Below are 17,313 nucleotides of genomic sequence, written 5' to 3'. Positions count from 1 at the left end.
AGAGGAAGCAAGGTCTGCCTGGAAGGTGAGGTGCCATTGTTGAGAGGCGTGAAAGGGGCGGGGCTGACAATGTTCTCATACACCAGCTCCTGCCACTGCAACTACTGGGAGTACCCAAGTGTGCTCCAAGCAGCCACTGCTTTTGCTCCCACTCACCTGGGCAAGGATCAGATGCCTTAGGGTGGCACACACACAGAGGTGGGATTAAAACAAAAACTGAGACTAAGGGGGGTGAAACCAAGGAAGAGAAACACAAATCTTTCTAGGCAGCAGCACAAGCTGTGAATTAAATCCCCAAGATAGTCTGGGTAAATCCTGCATTTGTGAAATACCTGAATAGACAAATGTTTCAAAATCTGAGACAAGTCTAGCCTTTGCAGCACTGGAATTTGGGCCAGATCAGTCTGAGCTGGCCCCACAGTGTCCACAGTAGGTCCAGACCTACATAGAGGTATTGGAAGTCCTCCTGGGGATGTGGATCCAGGAAAATATTCTTAGTACTAATATTTCTTTGTTGGTTTGTTTCATTTTGTTCACTTGTTGATGTTGCTGCTTTTATTATTTTTTACCCTTTATTTTTTATTTTCTACTTTTTAAAAAAAATTTATCTTATGTTATTTTCTTAATATATATAATGTTTTTATTTTTATATTTTTCCTTTAATTTTTTTGTTGCTCTGTGGCTTTTGTCTTGTTTTTGCTCTTCATTTTATATATTTTCCCCCTTTTTTAAAAATTGCTTTAAAGTGTATATTCTACGTTTTATTTGTTTTGTTGTTGTTGATGTTGTTTGCTTGCCCCTGTTTCTGTTTTATTTTTCATTCTTTGTTTTCATTAGTATAATCCTTATTGACTGTTCTTATATCAGAATTCTCTTGTTTTGTTGTCTGTTCCCTTGTTTTTTTTCTTTTCTGTGTGTGTGTGTGTGTGTGTGTGTGTGTGTTGTGTTGCTGATGTTACTGTTTGTTTGCTGCTGTTCTTGTTATTTGCCCTGAGCTTTGTTTGTCTGTTTTTGTTTTGTTTTGTTGTTATTGTTTGGGTTTTTTGTTTTTCTTTTTTCCTTTTCTCTATTTTTTGTCAGGCCACACTGTGCAGCTTGCAGGCTCTTGGTTCTCAAACCAGGGGTCAGGCCTGGGCCTCCTGGGTGGGAACATAGAATCCAGGATGTTGGAACACCAGAGAATTCCTGGGCCCAGAGAATATTAATCAGTGTGCACATTCCTGAAGGTATCCACATCCACACGAAGACCTGACCCCACGCAACTGCCTGCAGGGTCTAGTGCTAAACACCTCACACCAAACAATCAGCAAGACAGGAACACAGCCCCACCCATCATAGACAAGTTGCCTAAAGTTGTACTAAGCTCTCAGATACCCCAAAACACACCACCTGACATAATCCTGCCCATCAGAGGGAAAATACTCAACTCCATCCAACAGAGTGCAGGCACCAGGCCCTCCCGCCAGGAAGCCTATACAAGCCCCTGGACCAAACTCAATCAACAGTGGTCAGTCCACAGAAACAAGAGGAACTATGACCCTACAGCCTGCAGATAGAAGACAATAAACACAATTGGTTAGACAAAATGAAATGACAGAGAAATACACTGCAGACAAAGGAGCAAGGTAAAATCCCACAAGAACAAATAAATGAAGAGGAAATAGGCAAGGTATCTGAAAAAGAATTCAGCTAATGATAATAAAGATGTTCCAAGATCTAGGAAATAGAATGGAGAAAACACAAGAAACGTTTGACAAGGACCTAGAAGAACTAAAAATCTATCAGTGATGAACAACACAATAATTGAAATGAAAAATACCCAAGAATGAATCAACAGCAGAATAACTGAGGCAGAAGAATGAATAAGTGAGCTGAAAGATAGAATGGTGGAGTTAAACAGAATAAAGAAAAAAGAATGAAAAGAATTGAAGACAGTCTCAGAGAATCTGGGACAACATCAAATGCACCAACATTAGAATTATAGGGGTTCCAAAAAAAGAAGAGAAAAAGAAAGGGACTGAGAAAATATTTCAAGAGATTAGAGTTGAAAACTTCCCGAATATGTGAAAGGAAATAGTCGATCAAGTGCAGGAAGTGCAGAGAGTTCCACACAGGATAAATCCAAGGAGAAACATGCCAAGACACATATTAATCAAGCTAACAAAAATTAAATACAAAGAAAAATATTAAAAGCAGCAAGGGAAAAGCAACAAATAACCTACAAGGGAATCCCCAAAAAGTTATCAGGTGATCTTTCAGTAGAAACTTTGCAGGCCAGAAGGGAATGGCAGGACATATTTAAAGTGATGAAAGGGATAAACCTACAACCAAGATTAGTCTCCCCAGCAAGGATCTCATTCAGAATCGACAGAGAAATCAAAATCTTTACAGACAAGCAAAAGTTAAGGGAATTCAGCACCACCAAACCAGCATTACAACAAACGTTAAAGGAACTTCTCTAGGTGGGAAACACAAGAAAAGAAAAAGACCTACAAGAATAAACCCAAAACAATTATGAAAATGGTAATAGGAATATACATATCAATAATTACCTTAAATGTGAATAGATTAAATGCTCCAACCAAAACACAGACTGCTGAACAGATACAAAAACAAGACCCATATATATGCTGTCTACAAGAGACCTATTTCAGACCTAGGGACACATACAGACTGGAAATGGATGGGATGGAAAAATATATTCCATGAAAATGGGAATCAGAAGAAAGTTGGAGTAGCAATACTCAGACAAGATAGACTTTAAAATAAAGACTATTACAAGAGACAAGGAAGGACACCACATAATGATCAAAGGATCAATCCAAGAAGATATAGCAATTGTAAATACCTATGCTCCCAACATAGGAGCACCTCAATATATAAGGCAAATGTTAACAGCCATAAAAGAAGAAATTGACAGTAACAATAATAGTGAGGGACTTTAACACCCTGCTTACACCAATGGACAGATCATCCAAACAGAAAATAAATAAGGAAACACAAGATTTTGCTTGTGTACTTTTTTCTCAAGTGCACATGGAACATTCTCCAGGATAGATCACATCTTGGGTCACAAATCAAGCCTTAGTAAATTTTAGAAAATTGAAATCATATCAAGCATCTTTTCTGACCAAAACACTATGAGATTAGAAATCAATTACAAGAGATACCACAGGCACTCACATAGCAAATCCAAAATGAAAATCATTTATTAATTATTTATTTTGATCCCTCCCACAACAAATTCTGCTATAACAACAAAACAATATGCATTAAAAACAAAACAGACAGAAATGCTGGTAGTTCCTTGTTTACTTATGCCCTGTCTCAGAAAATGGCATTGTCACCCAAATTGTCACCCAATTCAGAAACCTGGAAGTTATCAAAAATGTCATCTTCTCTTTTTCACCCTCACATTGCAGAGCACATTGATCACCTTATCTATTCCATTTAATACTGGTGGATTCTGTCTCTCCTACTGCTCTTAATGCTGCCTTTCTCTGTTCATACCACCATTTTTTTCTTTCCTTAACAGGATTTCTCCTAATTAGTCTTTCCTAACTAGTTTCTTGCCTCTGTCAAGTACATAATGTAAGCTGCTGCCAGAGTGATTATTCTATAACACAAAGTTTTGTCACTCCTTGGTATCCTTCAAGATCCATCAATGTGCTCCATTACCCTGGAAAATAAACCCAAACACTTTTTCCATGTTACTCAAGAAGACTTTTATGATATGGACTCTGCTAACCTCTCCAGCTACAACTCACACCAAGTTAGATTATTGACAAGTATTTAAACAATCTATGTTCTTTTATTCTTCTTAACACTGCATATTTTTCTTCTTTCTATAGTGCCCTTTATCCATGGGCTACCTGGGAAACTTGTATTAGCCTTCAAGATTCAGTTAAAGTATAATTTCCTCTTGAAACTTTCCCTGACTACCAATCTCATCCCCACTCTAGGAAGAGTTGATAATGTTATTAGTGCTATTGCTGTACCTTATACATTCTTCATTTGTACAACCTACCAAAATTATTATAATTACCTGCTCTTATATCCAGGTCTCCAATTATATTGTGAGATCTGTTGTTAAGGAAGCTAATAAGAATTAATTCCATTTGTTAGTAAACTAGTGTGCATCAAACAAAGTACTGGTACCTCTTTCATGGGGCTCCAATAAACAAAGAAAGAGGCCTAGGAATAAAATGATACATTTACCCAAAGCTATGAAGAGTATGAGAAGAAAAACAAAGGATCAAAGCAAAGAAATGTCCTGATTATCAGGTGGATGAAGGCATAAGCGCGGTTAAGTGGTCAAGAAGATTATAAAGAGGTCAGGAAATGAGGTTAATAAGCAGTGCATTGCAGAACCTAGTACCAACTCAAGGGTGCTGTATGCTAGATTTTTTAGGAGATGCTGACCACATAGAGCATGACTGGGAGCTTCAAGTCTTCTCACAGGTCCTGACTGTCTTTCCCCTTGAATACTCTAAGTAAAGTTGAACAGGAATTTTACCATGGCATATTTTATTGGGTATTTTTGTTTTTGTTTTTGATTTTTGTTCTTTGAGGACCAAGTTTGTATAGCACTCCTCTAAACCACACACTAGGCCCAGGATCAGCAGAGGATAAGAACTTTCCTCCACTCTTTACATTAACTGCTGGCTAATGTCTTCTTCCCTATTTCTCTTTGCCAGCTTGGTGCATCTTCTCACTACCTCCTATGGGCTCAGGCCCACCTACCAAAATTTGAGGCCTGCTCATGTCCTGGATAGAAAATTAGAAAAGACTATGAGATCTATCCATGCTGCTGGGTCCCTAGACTGTAATTGAAAACTTTTTACCTAGAATCTTGGACCCAGGTACTAATCCTGAGTTGCTCTTATACTTTGCCTGAGCTTCTGACACTTTACTTTTCAGTTTTACCTTTTGTGTTTTGGTCCCACTTGTTGACACCCAGGTGCTAAACTTTACACTCATAGGCTGAGTTTGTATGCCTTAGCTAACCTCCCTGGACATGACCTCAATTCAACCTTCTCAGATATCTTGATTCCATCCACCTCTCTCTAGTTACAGTGCCACAACCTCAGCTCAAGTGGTAGAGCAGAAGTCCTCAGACTCCTCTCCACCACCTTCCACTTCCCCCACCCAAGAGGAGGACTGCTAATAGGAGGGGTCAAAATAGAACACCGAGGAAGACAGATTTCTTGATGGGAAAGGCTATGTCCACATTCGTATGTTTTTGCTCTTGTACTATTTCTTCATCCATGCTACTGATATGATAAAAAAGACCAGGGCCTGCCTCAAGGTCAGCTCTGATACATCTCTTTTCTTTCTACAAGCACATCCAAATCTTAGCTTTACAAGAAAAAAGGAAATAGCTCTTCAACCTCAGGCCTAAATTGTTTTGCTCCACTCCAGGTTTGCTAGATCTATGGTTTAAAACATTAATTCAGCTAATAAAGTAGGATACAGTACCTAAATGTTACCTGTGTATATAGTTCCCTTGAGATCCTCTCCAGAGAAAGAGTGCTTGGCAGGACTTGATTTCTTAAAATTCCATTTCATACAATACCATGTACCTTTAGGTAAGCAAATCTTGCCAATTTTGTAAGACTCTCACTTTGTTCTCTATGTTGATTCAGTTTTTACAACCAAATATTCATTTCATGTAGTTATATAGATAGGATTGTACTACTCTTCACTTTTCTTAATAAAAACACAGAAATCTTTGGCAGCTCCCTAGGTTATACAATCTACTCAGAAAGTGGTTGAAACCAATACTCTACAAACTTTCATTAAGAAAATCTTCCCACCCTTATGTACCCACACCAGAATACCTTCAAGGTTGAAATAACAAGATCATATTCTCATATACTTTTGTACAAATTTCTGAGGAAGGAAAAAATAATAAGGCCCTTGTGGGCTGGATTGTTGTCTTTTTCTTCTCTCTTTCCAAGAACATAGCAAAGGACTATTTTTTCAAGTATTTTTTAAAATAGAAATGAATAAAGAACCCTAGGAAGACAGATTAGTATTCTTGAAAACAAAATAATTAAGTGGTAGTAGGCACTTCCAAGAATTATATATAAGAAATCAAACACAAACTGTGTGGGTAATGATAAAAGTTATTTCCCTCTGGCAACTGGTTTATGGTGGTCTTAGCACTGTTATTAACAAACCACAATATAATCAGCTGTCTGGTTCACAGCATCAGTGAGCTCAAGGTTAAGTGATATTACAAGTGGATCTCTCAGGGTAAGTTTACGTATATCCAAGAAACACAACTGTATGAAACAAAATTCCTATAGAAATACATTCTCTTTGTTCACAGACAAGTATTGTTAATCAAAGATCATTGGTTCTAATCACTAGAGGGGTTAAGGCAAAATCCATCATGTTTTCATACTGTAGCTTATTGCACAGGTGAGATCTCACAAGAGTGAAAATAATTACCATGATCAAAAAGCTTCATGATCAGCAGACCTACAAGCTTAAATATCAGAAACATTAAGAGATTAAAAGTTTCCATGGGGAGATTAGCCACAGGAAAGCTTTACCCCATCATCTCAATTATGATTTTTTACTATCAAGAAACATTTGAGCACCTACTATGTGCCAAATGCATTGATAAGAGATAAAAGTGTTTTCTAGGGCTCAGGACATTCATTGCTAAAACCAGGATGATTGGTCATCCTAGATGGTAAACAGTCCCTGCCACCAAGGAACTTATAGCTTAGAAGAAAAATCAAATATAAGTCAAAAACAAATGTGACAGAGTTAATTAAGTGGATAAGAGAGGGTACTCTGGGAAAACAAAATATAGGTATCTATCAAGCATCTTCTGAAAGCCCATAGTTCTCAACCCTAGCTGCTCATTTTACTTTATTTTTTATCATTAGTTGAGGAAGCTGAGGTGCAGAACATTAAATGATTTGCCCTAAATTCCTCAGAGATTTTGATTTAATTGGCATAGGGCTTGCTTGGGCATGGGTATATTTTTTAAGTGCTGAAAGAGATTATAATATACAGCCAAGGTTCAGAACTACAGAGCTAAACCCAGCCTGAAATGTGCTAAGATATAATCAGGTGAAGGGGGCCAGGGGAGAAAGATTATCCATTTAAGAGGAAGCAGTATGTGCAAATGTCCTGAGGCAAAACAAGCTTGATCCTTTAGAACACTAAAAGCAGTTCAGTGTAACCAGAACATAGGATGAATGTAAGGAGAGATGTACATGAGATCCAGATATTGAAGGGCCTTGAAAAAACATTTTCAGAAGTTCATGCCTGTGTAAAGAGAGAAAAGTTGGATATTTATAGTTTGCTTTTTATATAAAACAACTTGTTTTTCTGAAGGCTTTGATAGGTTTGGACAATCAAAGTGTCTTTGAGTTGAGTTTGAGAACATCCTACTCTAGATCTGAAGAGGATGAATAACAGGAGTGAAGCGGCATTAATGTAAAAGGATAGAGAGTGTTGGGGAATATGACAAATTGCAAAGTCCATGCCTACGTAAAAGGTGCAGGCACCGGTCAACTTCAGCCTATTGTTTCCATTCAGGAATATTAGCCCTTTGCTGTTAGATGATTAGATTCAAATGAGGAAAAAACTCTCAATTTTAAAATGAAGTCTTCTAATATTTATATGTTGTCTCCCAACATTATACAAGCCAATAAAAATGCACCTGCGGTTTCAGTTCCAGGGAAGTATTTGGAGTTCCAGGGAGCCAAGATGGAAGGGATGAGAAGGAAAACAGTAAGGGAAAGAGAGAGAGGCCAGTGAGATGGCGTGAAGCAAGGATGCTATGAAGAGTAAAATAGCAAATTAAAAAGCCATTTGCAATGGCACAGCTGAAGGAATTTAAAACAAAGATACCCACTGTATCACTCAATTTTTTTGTGTAGTTTGAAAATAGATAAAAGAGGGACAAAATTATAAGTGAGAAGACATTCTAACTGGCAAGAAATGAATAATGGTGACTTTTTATTAAGATAGGAGCACGGACTCAAGAGTTAGAAAGACACACATTTAAACACTTCCTATGCTTTATAGAAACTGTATTACCTTGCAATACAAGCAAACTAATCAGCCTTCCTTCATCTGTAAAATATAAATAATATCAAACTCTTGGTTTATTATGAATATTCAATGATATAGCATGCAGTGAATGTTTAGCCCAGTTTGTGGCACATTTTAACCATTTAACAAATGTAATATCTACTATTACCAGGGAGGTTGCCACAAGGACAATGGGCATTCAGATACATTAGAGAGACATTAAAAGGAAAGAATTTATAAAACTTGAATAACTGAATATGGCTGAAGGGGTAAAGGCAGTAAAGATCCCCACTAGACTTCTGGCACAGACAACTGAATAGATGGGGGTGACTTTCAGTATAATAAAGAATAGAGGATAAGGGCTATTTTCCCCTTTTATTTCTCCCTAGCTTTTAGTAAACTCTCATACAGACATTTTACCCTGTGTCACCTCTGCCACATGGTAAAAGCTATTGTCCATTGATGCTCAGGCCAGTATTAAAGCACATCTCTCCTTCCTCCCACACCCTAAGCTAGTGTAGCAGGGGGTATGACAGGCTCTCAAGGGAAAGAACAGGAGCTCTGGTAAAGGTACTTCTTCCCACTGGCACAGCCCTCTTCCCCTCTCAACCAGAATCTCTGGGTTTTATTTTATCAAGGAAGGTGACATGTCATCATGTGATGGGGCAGCCTGAGGGGCTGTTGTGCATTGTGCTGCTCAGTTCATTCCCAGTCCCACTCAGGTTATGTCTGTTATACAAAAAGCAAACTGGAGAACAGAAAGCAGTGAGGGATGAAAGATGGAGCCCAGCAGATTTACATTTCAACCCCTCTTAGCAGTACTAGAATTGAGGGCAAGTCACCCAAGGTTCTCAACCTCAAACTCCTCTTCTCATGAAAAGGACTGTAAAGTATGAAATATCTAGCTTGCTGGGTTTTATAAAATTAGAGACTATTTGTGTAACACATTTAAATTGTAATAACCCTCAAATGTGTAGTTAAGGTGATTAGAAGTAACCTGACTTAAACCTAATTAACAACAACCAAAAAAGTGTTTGCACATGCAAGTGAAAAGTCAGAAGTGTACTAGCTATCATCAGTACTCAGTTTCTCTCTGCTACGCCCTTTGCTGTGTTGGCTTCATTTTCAGGCTTTGGAGGCCCAGGGAAGTTGTAGAGGTACATAATCCTTACTGTGAGTAGTCTCAGCACCAAGGAAGATGTCTTTTCCTTTCTTCCTGAAAGGTTCCACACATGTCCTAGGATCCAGAGTGATTGGACCTTTCAGGTCATTTGTATTGCCATCACCATTTTAAAATAAGAAATGACTGGTTTGTTGTGTTGTAAACCCCCTTGTGCCTAGGGGGGGAAATGATCACCATTGAACTAGTCACTGGCCAGGTGTATGGAATTGTGCTAATTATCAAGATTTGAGCCACAAGTCTTCACCTGGACCAACAACTGTCTGGATGCAGCTCTCAACACTGATGCACATTAGAATATGGGACAATTTAAAAAAGAAGAAACACAATGCCTCCATGTCTGGAAACTACTCCCAGGAAAGCTGATTTAATTGTTTGTCACGCGGCCCAGGTACGAATGTTCTTTTAGGCCCCAAGGTGGTTCCAGTGGGCCCCAAACTTGAGAATCCTGGTTGAGGGATACTTATTTTACTGATCATCCTAGAGCTAAAATTAGAATCTCACCTGAACCATGTATACCAAAAATGGAAGAGGGGCTGTTCCTCAAAACAAATCCAAAGCATAATTACTAAAAGAAGCAAGGATGGATCCTAGCTGGCAAAAAGAGAAGTCTATTACTATATAGGTCACACACCTTATCTTCACAGCCACTACACATCTGTTTGTTGCAAACCTTCCCAAGTTTTCAACAGTCTAAAATGGAAGGTCATGGTTCTTCCATGTGAACAGGTCTAAATATTATAGGGAGTATTATTCTAAGTGAAGAAATATATAAATAGCCTTTTAATATATAAATCACCACTAATTTACATTTAAGAAAAAAAGGAAAGCAGAAGTGCTGAATGAAGCCTAGAGCTATGGGTAAGAGCATGTGTCATGGGATGAGGGGAAATGGAGAAGTGAAAAGCCAGCAGAGTGTGCCTAGCTCCTGTGTACATGTTTATGGAGGTCAGGGAAAGTATAATTTAGATTTATTTAGCAATACTTGGCTGCCATTTTTCCTGGAGAAAAGTTACTAGATATAATAAATCATTATAATCTCTCTACATTATAATCTACATGTTTATAGTGATTAAGGGGGTTAGGTTAGAGATATGTAGCTAAGGCTAGGATTCTTAACCCTCAGGGCTGAGACCTTGCAGGGAAAAATTCTCAGATAAGCCTTTAATTTTCAAAGTGCAGTATGCTTCAGGAATTTCCACTTATCATTCCATGTGTCACTAAGCTGCCCTCAGGAGTGCAATGAAGATCAGCTTCCACACATTTTGGTGCCAGTAATGCCACAAGTTCTACATAATTATAAGGAACATACACCCTTTGTCTGTGGCTCAGAACACTGTGGTTTGAACATCAGGCAACACTATGGCAGCATAAAATTTTCATGGTTTGGCAACAAAAATTCTAGGTGATCCCTTGGAATGCAAGTCAAAACATTCTCATATTCCTCCTCAGTGTATTAGGTACTTATATGGCAAGTCATGTATTTTAGGTCTCCACCCTGTCTCAGTGCTTGAGTTTTCCAGACTGGAAAAGAAAAGAAAATATTTCCTGCAAGTGGTCATTCAGGGTAGAATGTGAACTAAATACTCTAGAGTCATACTGCTTAACTTGCCAACCATGTTAGTGACGTGTTTAAGTCAATGACATTCTCTAGAATGTTTGTTCACCTTCAAACTACATTCTGTAGTGAGGTCCTACTAGATGTCAGTTAAAGAACATTGTGGTAGATACCAGTTATAATGGATTTCACCTGATGTTAGTACTGAGTTCTCCCAAATGTTTTTAATATTTTAAAAGACACAAATCATTTCTAAGAAATATTTGAACATGGTGAAAGAATGTCCTAAAATTCCTTTTCCTTTTTTCTTTGAAATGAGCACACATACACATATTTATTTACCTCGGGGAGTAAATATCTACTTTGAGGACTCCTTTAGCAGTCTGGTATAGCCTATGAACCCCTTCCTAGAATACTTTCTTAACATAAGTAACAGAAAATACATAGAATTATAAAGAAATGAAGTACTCACGCTCTCCCTGGCCGGGCCTAAGCCACGCCAGACTAGGGACAGACGTTCCTGCCCCTCGCCTCCTGCCACCCCAGCCCCGTCGAGGGGTGTGTGGAAGGGAGGGGTGTGGCCTCCAGCCCTGACCCTCAGTCTCCCGTCCCCTGTCTCACGGCCTCGGGGGAGCCGTGGTCCTCTGACGCAGCAGACGCTCTCACTTTGTCTCCTTGGCGTGTGCCTGGCCAGTGGTTCTCCCCGAGGTGCGGGTGGGGGGGGGTCCCGCCCGGGGGGTCTCGCCCCGCTCTGCGCGCCCCTGTCGGTGCCTGAGCGTGCCTCTCCGGGCCCTCTGTGGTGCCCCTGGAGCGCTCCAGGTCGTCCCTCAGGTGTCTGAGGCCAAGCGGTGGTGTCATTTCCCTTTCCCAGTGCGCTCCTCTGGTCCCCGCCACGGTGGTGTGTCCTGTGAGCAGCTCTCTTGGGGGGTTTGAGACGATAAGAGAGGCGTGCCTGTCCCCCCCCCCGCCACCTCGGTGGAGCTAGGTGCCACCTCGTCGTGGTCGTCCTCTTGCGGTGTGCCCAGGGGAGACTGACTTTGGCCGGTCGAACGCCACGTGTGCCCCTTTGTGGGGATCACAGACGGGCGTCGGGGCGATCGTGGTGGGCCAGGGCCTGCGAGAGGGGAGGCTGTCACGCTTCTCGGGCGTGCTCCCCCCCCTTCAAGAGCCTGAGCCCCAGCCCTGACCGTGAACGCTCCTGTGGGCCGTGCGCTTACCCATACTGCAGCAGCGCCCCCCTCCTCCACCCAGTCAAGGACTGGCAGCTCGTGGAGCGCCTCCGTGGGCCCGAAGGGAAGATGATGGGTAGGGGACGACGCGCCCTCGGTGAGAAAGCCTTCTCTAGCGATCCGAGAGGGAGCCTTGGGTACCGGACCCCCCAGCTGCTGCCCCTACCAAGCGCAGTGGCCACTGTGGCGAGTGCCAGAGCACGTGGGCAGAACCCCTGGCCTTCCCTGGATGGGTGCGCCTGCTTGTGGTGGGGCCCAGCGTCTGCTCTTTGAAAAAGAAAAAAAGAAAAAAAATAGAAAGAAAAAAAATTAAAAACAAAAGAAAACTAAAAAAGAAATGAAGTATATTAGAATATATTAATGCAAGTTCACAGACCTGAAAGTTGTGCGGATTTAAGTTAAGAGCCTAGTCTTACGTATTCTCTCTTAAAGGTTTTATTCAAGAATGAGTTCAAGGCATTTCAACAAAACATGTTAGAAAGTGTCTTGGCAGGGGATACAAATTCAGGCACTCATAGGGGTAGGCAGATAATAGGGATACTAGGAGGAAGAGTGGGAGCAGATGTGTGAATGGTGGAAACTGTAGCAAAATACAAAGCACATGCCCTGTCCACAGGGGGAGCCAGCAGGTTTTTACCACATGGGGACATGGGCCCCTTAGGGCCATGTATTTCCCTTTTTCAAGAGAAGCCAGGCACCTAGATTTTCATATGAACTATACAGATGGGTTAATGTTGGTTGGAGAAAAAATTAAACACTGGGATGAAGGAAACACAGACAAATCTTTTACCAGATTTGTCTGGTGGGCTATAAGTTTATAAATTCAGGAAAGTAAAGGAAATTGGAAGAAATTAATTACTCACATTGTTATGTAATTTTTACTATCGATATCTTTATTACATTTATTTTGAAAACATAAGAATTAATTTAAATTTAATTTCCTTCTTAGAGTGGCAGCATTTTACCATAGAACAATCAGAGGCTTCAGGAGCTAAATTGTTTATTTAATGATATGGAGAAACATTTACTGAAAACCTATGTCGATGCACCAGGTACAAGTCGGCAAAAATATAAAGATTAAGACATTCTTTCCAAAGCTTACCCACCAGTGCCTAAAGAGTTGTACCAAAAGATTACAATACAATCTGTTAAGGCCTATCATAGAGATATGTAAAAAATACAAAGAGAGTAGGAGGTAAGAAAACATACATCTTTCCCAGGAGATTGGGAGGGATTCTCAGAGGAAAGATCTCTTTGAGTAGAACTTTGCATTAAGGGGCCCAGATTATTAATGATCTAATAGATTATTCTGAAGAATTGGGCTTTTATCCTAGAGGAAACAGAGGGTCACTGAAGAATTCTGAACAGGGAATTAATGTTTAGATTTTTATGATCATTCCAGCTACAGTATGGAATGGCCTATAGGAGGAGATAGAGTAGAGAATGAAGACCCACAAGATGATGATTTCAGTATGTCAGTGAACTAGGGCAGTAGCTGGGAACTAGTTTGGAAAGATATTTAAGGAATAGAAACAACAGAGCCTGGTGGTTGATTGTACACTAGATGGTAGAGCAGCAAAAGAGAGGGGAGTGTTGAGAATGACTTGAGACTCTGTGAGAGTAGTCTGGTACCAAGGTGAGAACATAGTCCCTGGAGCCAGACCACTTGGGTTAAAATCCTATTTCTTCTAACTCATTTACTGTGTGACTTTAAGCAAGTTATTTATTCTCTGTAAGCCTCAGTTTTGTATATATGTCAAGTGTTCTTTTGTGTCTAAAAATTACTGTTATTATTATTTATTATTATAATTCTGGTTAGGATGGTGGTATTATTCAGTTTGTTTCTTTTAGAAGACTAGCATTGCATTTGAAGTGTTTTTAGGAGATTCTAGGTTTGTATAGTTGAATACATGGATCTCGGGTTGAGAAGAAAGTTTCAGTAGTACAGTGAAGGTGTTTAGAGCCTCTGATGCAGATGAAATAGCCTAAGGCATTGATTTTCAGAGAAGAAGGCCCAGGATTTGAGTCTCCAGGACACTAATGTTTAATGGGTAGATAGGTTAGGAAGCAAAATCTTCAAAGGCTCATAATAAGAGGAGGCCAGAGAGGTAGCAGAATGTAAACAGAAGAGCAGTGTCTAAAACCCAAGAGAAGAAATGGTTTTAGAAAGGCTATAGTCAACACAGAAAATACTACAGAGGAATCAATTATGATGATGACTGACAAGTGTCTATATTTAACAACTAGGAAATCTTTAATAAAGTAATTTAAAATGGCTCCTTGGTACTTGACATATAGAAAAGACTCAAATGTTAGTTTCCTTTAACCTTAATTTTAAATGCATTTCTAGAAAAAGAAGAATTAAAAACAACTACTGGATTGAATTATATAATTTTTTGTATTTGTAGGTTAAAAAACATTGAATTCAACAATATCATGTAATTCAACTATGTTGAATAACTGAAAAGCTGCTTAAAAGACTGATAGAGTAAAATCAGATCTTTGTTTCTATTGTTTACATTATGATGCAAGGGCAAAAATTACCCCTTCTTTCTTCTAATTTTTCCTAAAGAAATGGAGTTGATAATGATTGCCAATACTGTACTCACATGAATAGCAGGTAATGATATCTAAATGCCTTCCTTACTCCATGTTCTACTGTAGTTATTTCCCTTGTGACTCTACCTTTGAGCCTAAAAACTACAGGGGTGAAACCAAAATGCAAAGGTAATTTAAAGGAAAGGATATTCGCACCTTTCCAAAGAAATGCCTTCTATTACTAATAACATTGGTATTATGAAAAAGTCTAGTTATTTTGGCAGTGTAGAGTATAAAGCATAAAGTGTTGAATGTTAGCTTTGGAATCAAGTCCTGACTCTACCACTTATCAGGCATGAAGTCCAGGGAAAATTATTTACTTGTCTAAGCTTCCACTTTCTCATATGGAAAATGGAGGACTGCTATCGTTTGGGATTTTATTGGGATAGGGTAAGATAATGTATATAAGGGATTTACAACAATGCCCCTTACAACAAATGGTAGCTTATGATATTTACCCATAGTGGGTGAGCATGAGAAAGTTTGAGAGAATTGTTTTTAAAGTACTTTTAGAAGGATTAGTCTGTCCATACACCAACAAAAAGCTTTAAGTTCTTTCTAGCAGTGTAGCCTTCCTTGCCCAATCACTGGGAGCCTTCCAAGAGAACCAAGAGCCAGATCCATAACTTCCAAGACACAAGGGCTGAGTAAGCTTTGTGCTTCTCATCAGTCGGGGGCTGGCTAACATATTTCTTCATAACCAGTGAAATGCATGACTCATAAAACAAAACCCCTCAATATTTATATCCAAAGAAAACCCATACAATTAACTACCAAAGACACATAAATGATAATGCTAATGATGTATCACAGGTATCTTTATCATATCCTCAAATTTTCTTATTAACCTGATATTTAACAAAGATGAAAAATATTTAGTTTTAGAAATATATTTTTCTTTCACTTTACAATAAATTAAAGCAAAATAAATTTATAAAATATACTGAAACTATCTGGTGAAAAAGTCCTTGTAAGCTCATCACCTTAGTTTCAAAGTCCATGGTCGTGTCTCATTTCGAATTTAAAATTCAATAAATACAATCCTAAAAAATGCCTTAACCTGCTATTTACTTTGCATTTTTATGAAAGACTACTATGCTTTGCTTTTGGCAAAATGGTCATTAAAAATATAATAGAAGACTATTCAGGGAAATGGAATCCCAGAAAGTATAATAGTATTATGGATCTTAAAGTAAAGCCACCAGTGCAGATGTTCCTAATCATACTAAAAACAGAAACACATAAACCAGTTTGTTCCAGCTACAGAATAATTCAATTAGAAAAGTGCTTATAATTTAACGGTATGAATAATAGTTCAAGCCAGGGAGGTAGTAAAACTGCAAAAAAAAAAATATAAACCTACAGAGTCTGTGCCAAGGAATATTTTACAAATTCTCAAGGCTGAAAAAATCAGTTCCTTTTCTTGCTACAGGTAGAAAATTATTACCTGAATTAATTTTTTAAAATGCAATGAATATACCTTTCAGGAAAATACACATACAAAAAACACATACATGCTCATACACTGTATGCACACTAGTTACCTAAGAGCTTTCACCAAGAGAAACATCTATCTAAATCCAGAATATCATTTATAATCTGCTTTGGGAAAGTTAAAATCAGACTTCTCACCAGTTTAAATTTCGTATAGAGAAAAAAAACAGCATGTAATGGTGATACAGAATTAAATCGGCATGTGAAAACGTAAGCTCTAAGGACACACAGGATTCTCTCTGCAAATAATGATCTTGGCAAAGAGCCTCCTTTATGTACAGAAAGGTCTACTCCTTGCTTATAGCAACTCTCAAGACTACAAAGGTAATTGTATGCTGCTAATTAGGTTTACAAATGACTTGTTCAAGCCAGGAGATACTTTATAGCTTGATTCAGCTTAAGTAGGAAGCTGTATCAACAAGGTCAAACTATAAAAACTCATCCTCCCACAATTACTGAAATTATTGATCTTTACTCATATAGTATGAATTTTAACATTGCAAATATATAATGCCATTAAAAATTGGTTTGATGCTTATTAGGTATCAAAAAATAGCAGAAAAAAAAAAGACAACTAGGAAAACATTTGTATACAGATATTCAATGTGTTTATTCCCCCAAAGTTAATTAAAATACATTTTCATTAGTAGATCTTAGGTCACAATACTCTTCCAAGAAAGCAAAGTGATATCTATTCTGCATAAAACAGGAAAATCAAATGCAGTACATTACCTTGTGTCACCTGTTGAACTGCCAGCATTATCCCAGACACAGTGTCTGGAAGCAAGTTTTCTTTCAGATTGTAATGTGTTGCCCATTCCAAAATAGGTAGCCGCCTTCTACACCACTGTTTAAAGTCTTCACAATGGGGCATATGCATCTTGCTCCAGAGCACACTTTTCTTTTTTCTCTTTGCCCCTGTCATTTTCAGATTACCTCTTGTAGAAGTAAACTTCCTTAAACAAGAAAAAAATCGTTGCAGAACACCTCCTTTCAATGCCAGGCTCCAACTCGTCTGTGGTTTACAATGTCAAAGCAATCCAGGAAATAAATCAATAAAAGAAAGGGGGAGAGAGACAGCACTTAAATATATGCAGCCAGGCTGTATGTGTTATTATGGTACAGCTAATTATGCTAGATGAAAGATATAGATTAATACCTTGAATTCTTATTTGAATGAGATGGAGAAATGGTCC

At 38.7% G+C, this 17,313-nt stretch overlaps 1 protein-coding gene across 1 annotated transcript in view; it reads right to left on the bottom strand.

Annotated features, from left to right (window-relative positions):
• SLC26A7 (solute carrier family 26 member 7) overlaps positions 1 to 17,042 on the bottom strand; it is a gene marked incomplete at both ends in the record, with an annotated part of 196,800 nt that extends 179,758 nt beyond the window's left edge. Inside the window, one exon of the mRNA XM_079722341.1 lies at positions 16,850 to 17,042. Within this exon, the coding sequence (XP_079578467.1) occupies positions 16,850 to 17,042 (193 nt within the window). The remainder of the gene's footprint in view (positions 1 to 16,849) is intronic.
• Positions 17,043 to 17,313: the final 271 nt, after the last annotated feature.

This window comes from Hyperoodon ampullatus, assembly GCF_949752795.1.
Source record: "Hyperoodon ampullatus genome assembly, chromosome: 17".
Lineage (NCBI taxonomy): Eukaryota > Metazoa > Chordata > Mammalia > Artiodactyla > Ziphiidae > Hyperoodon > Hyperoodon ampullatus.
This window is presented reverse-complemented; position numbering and strand designations above follow the sequence as displayed.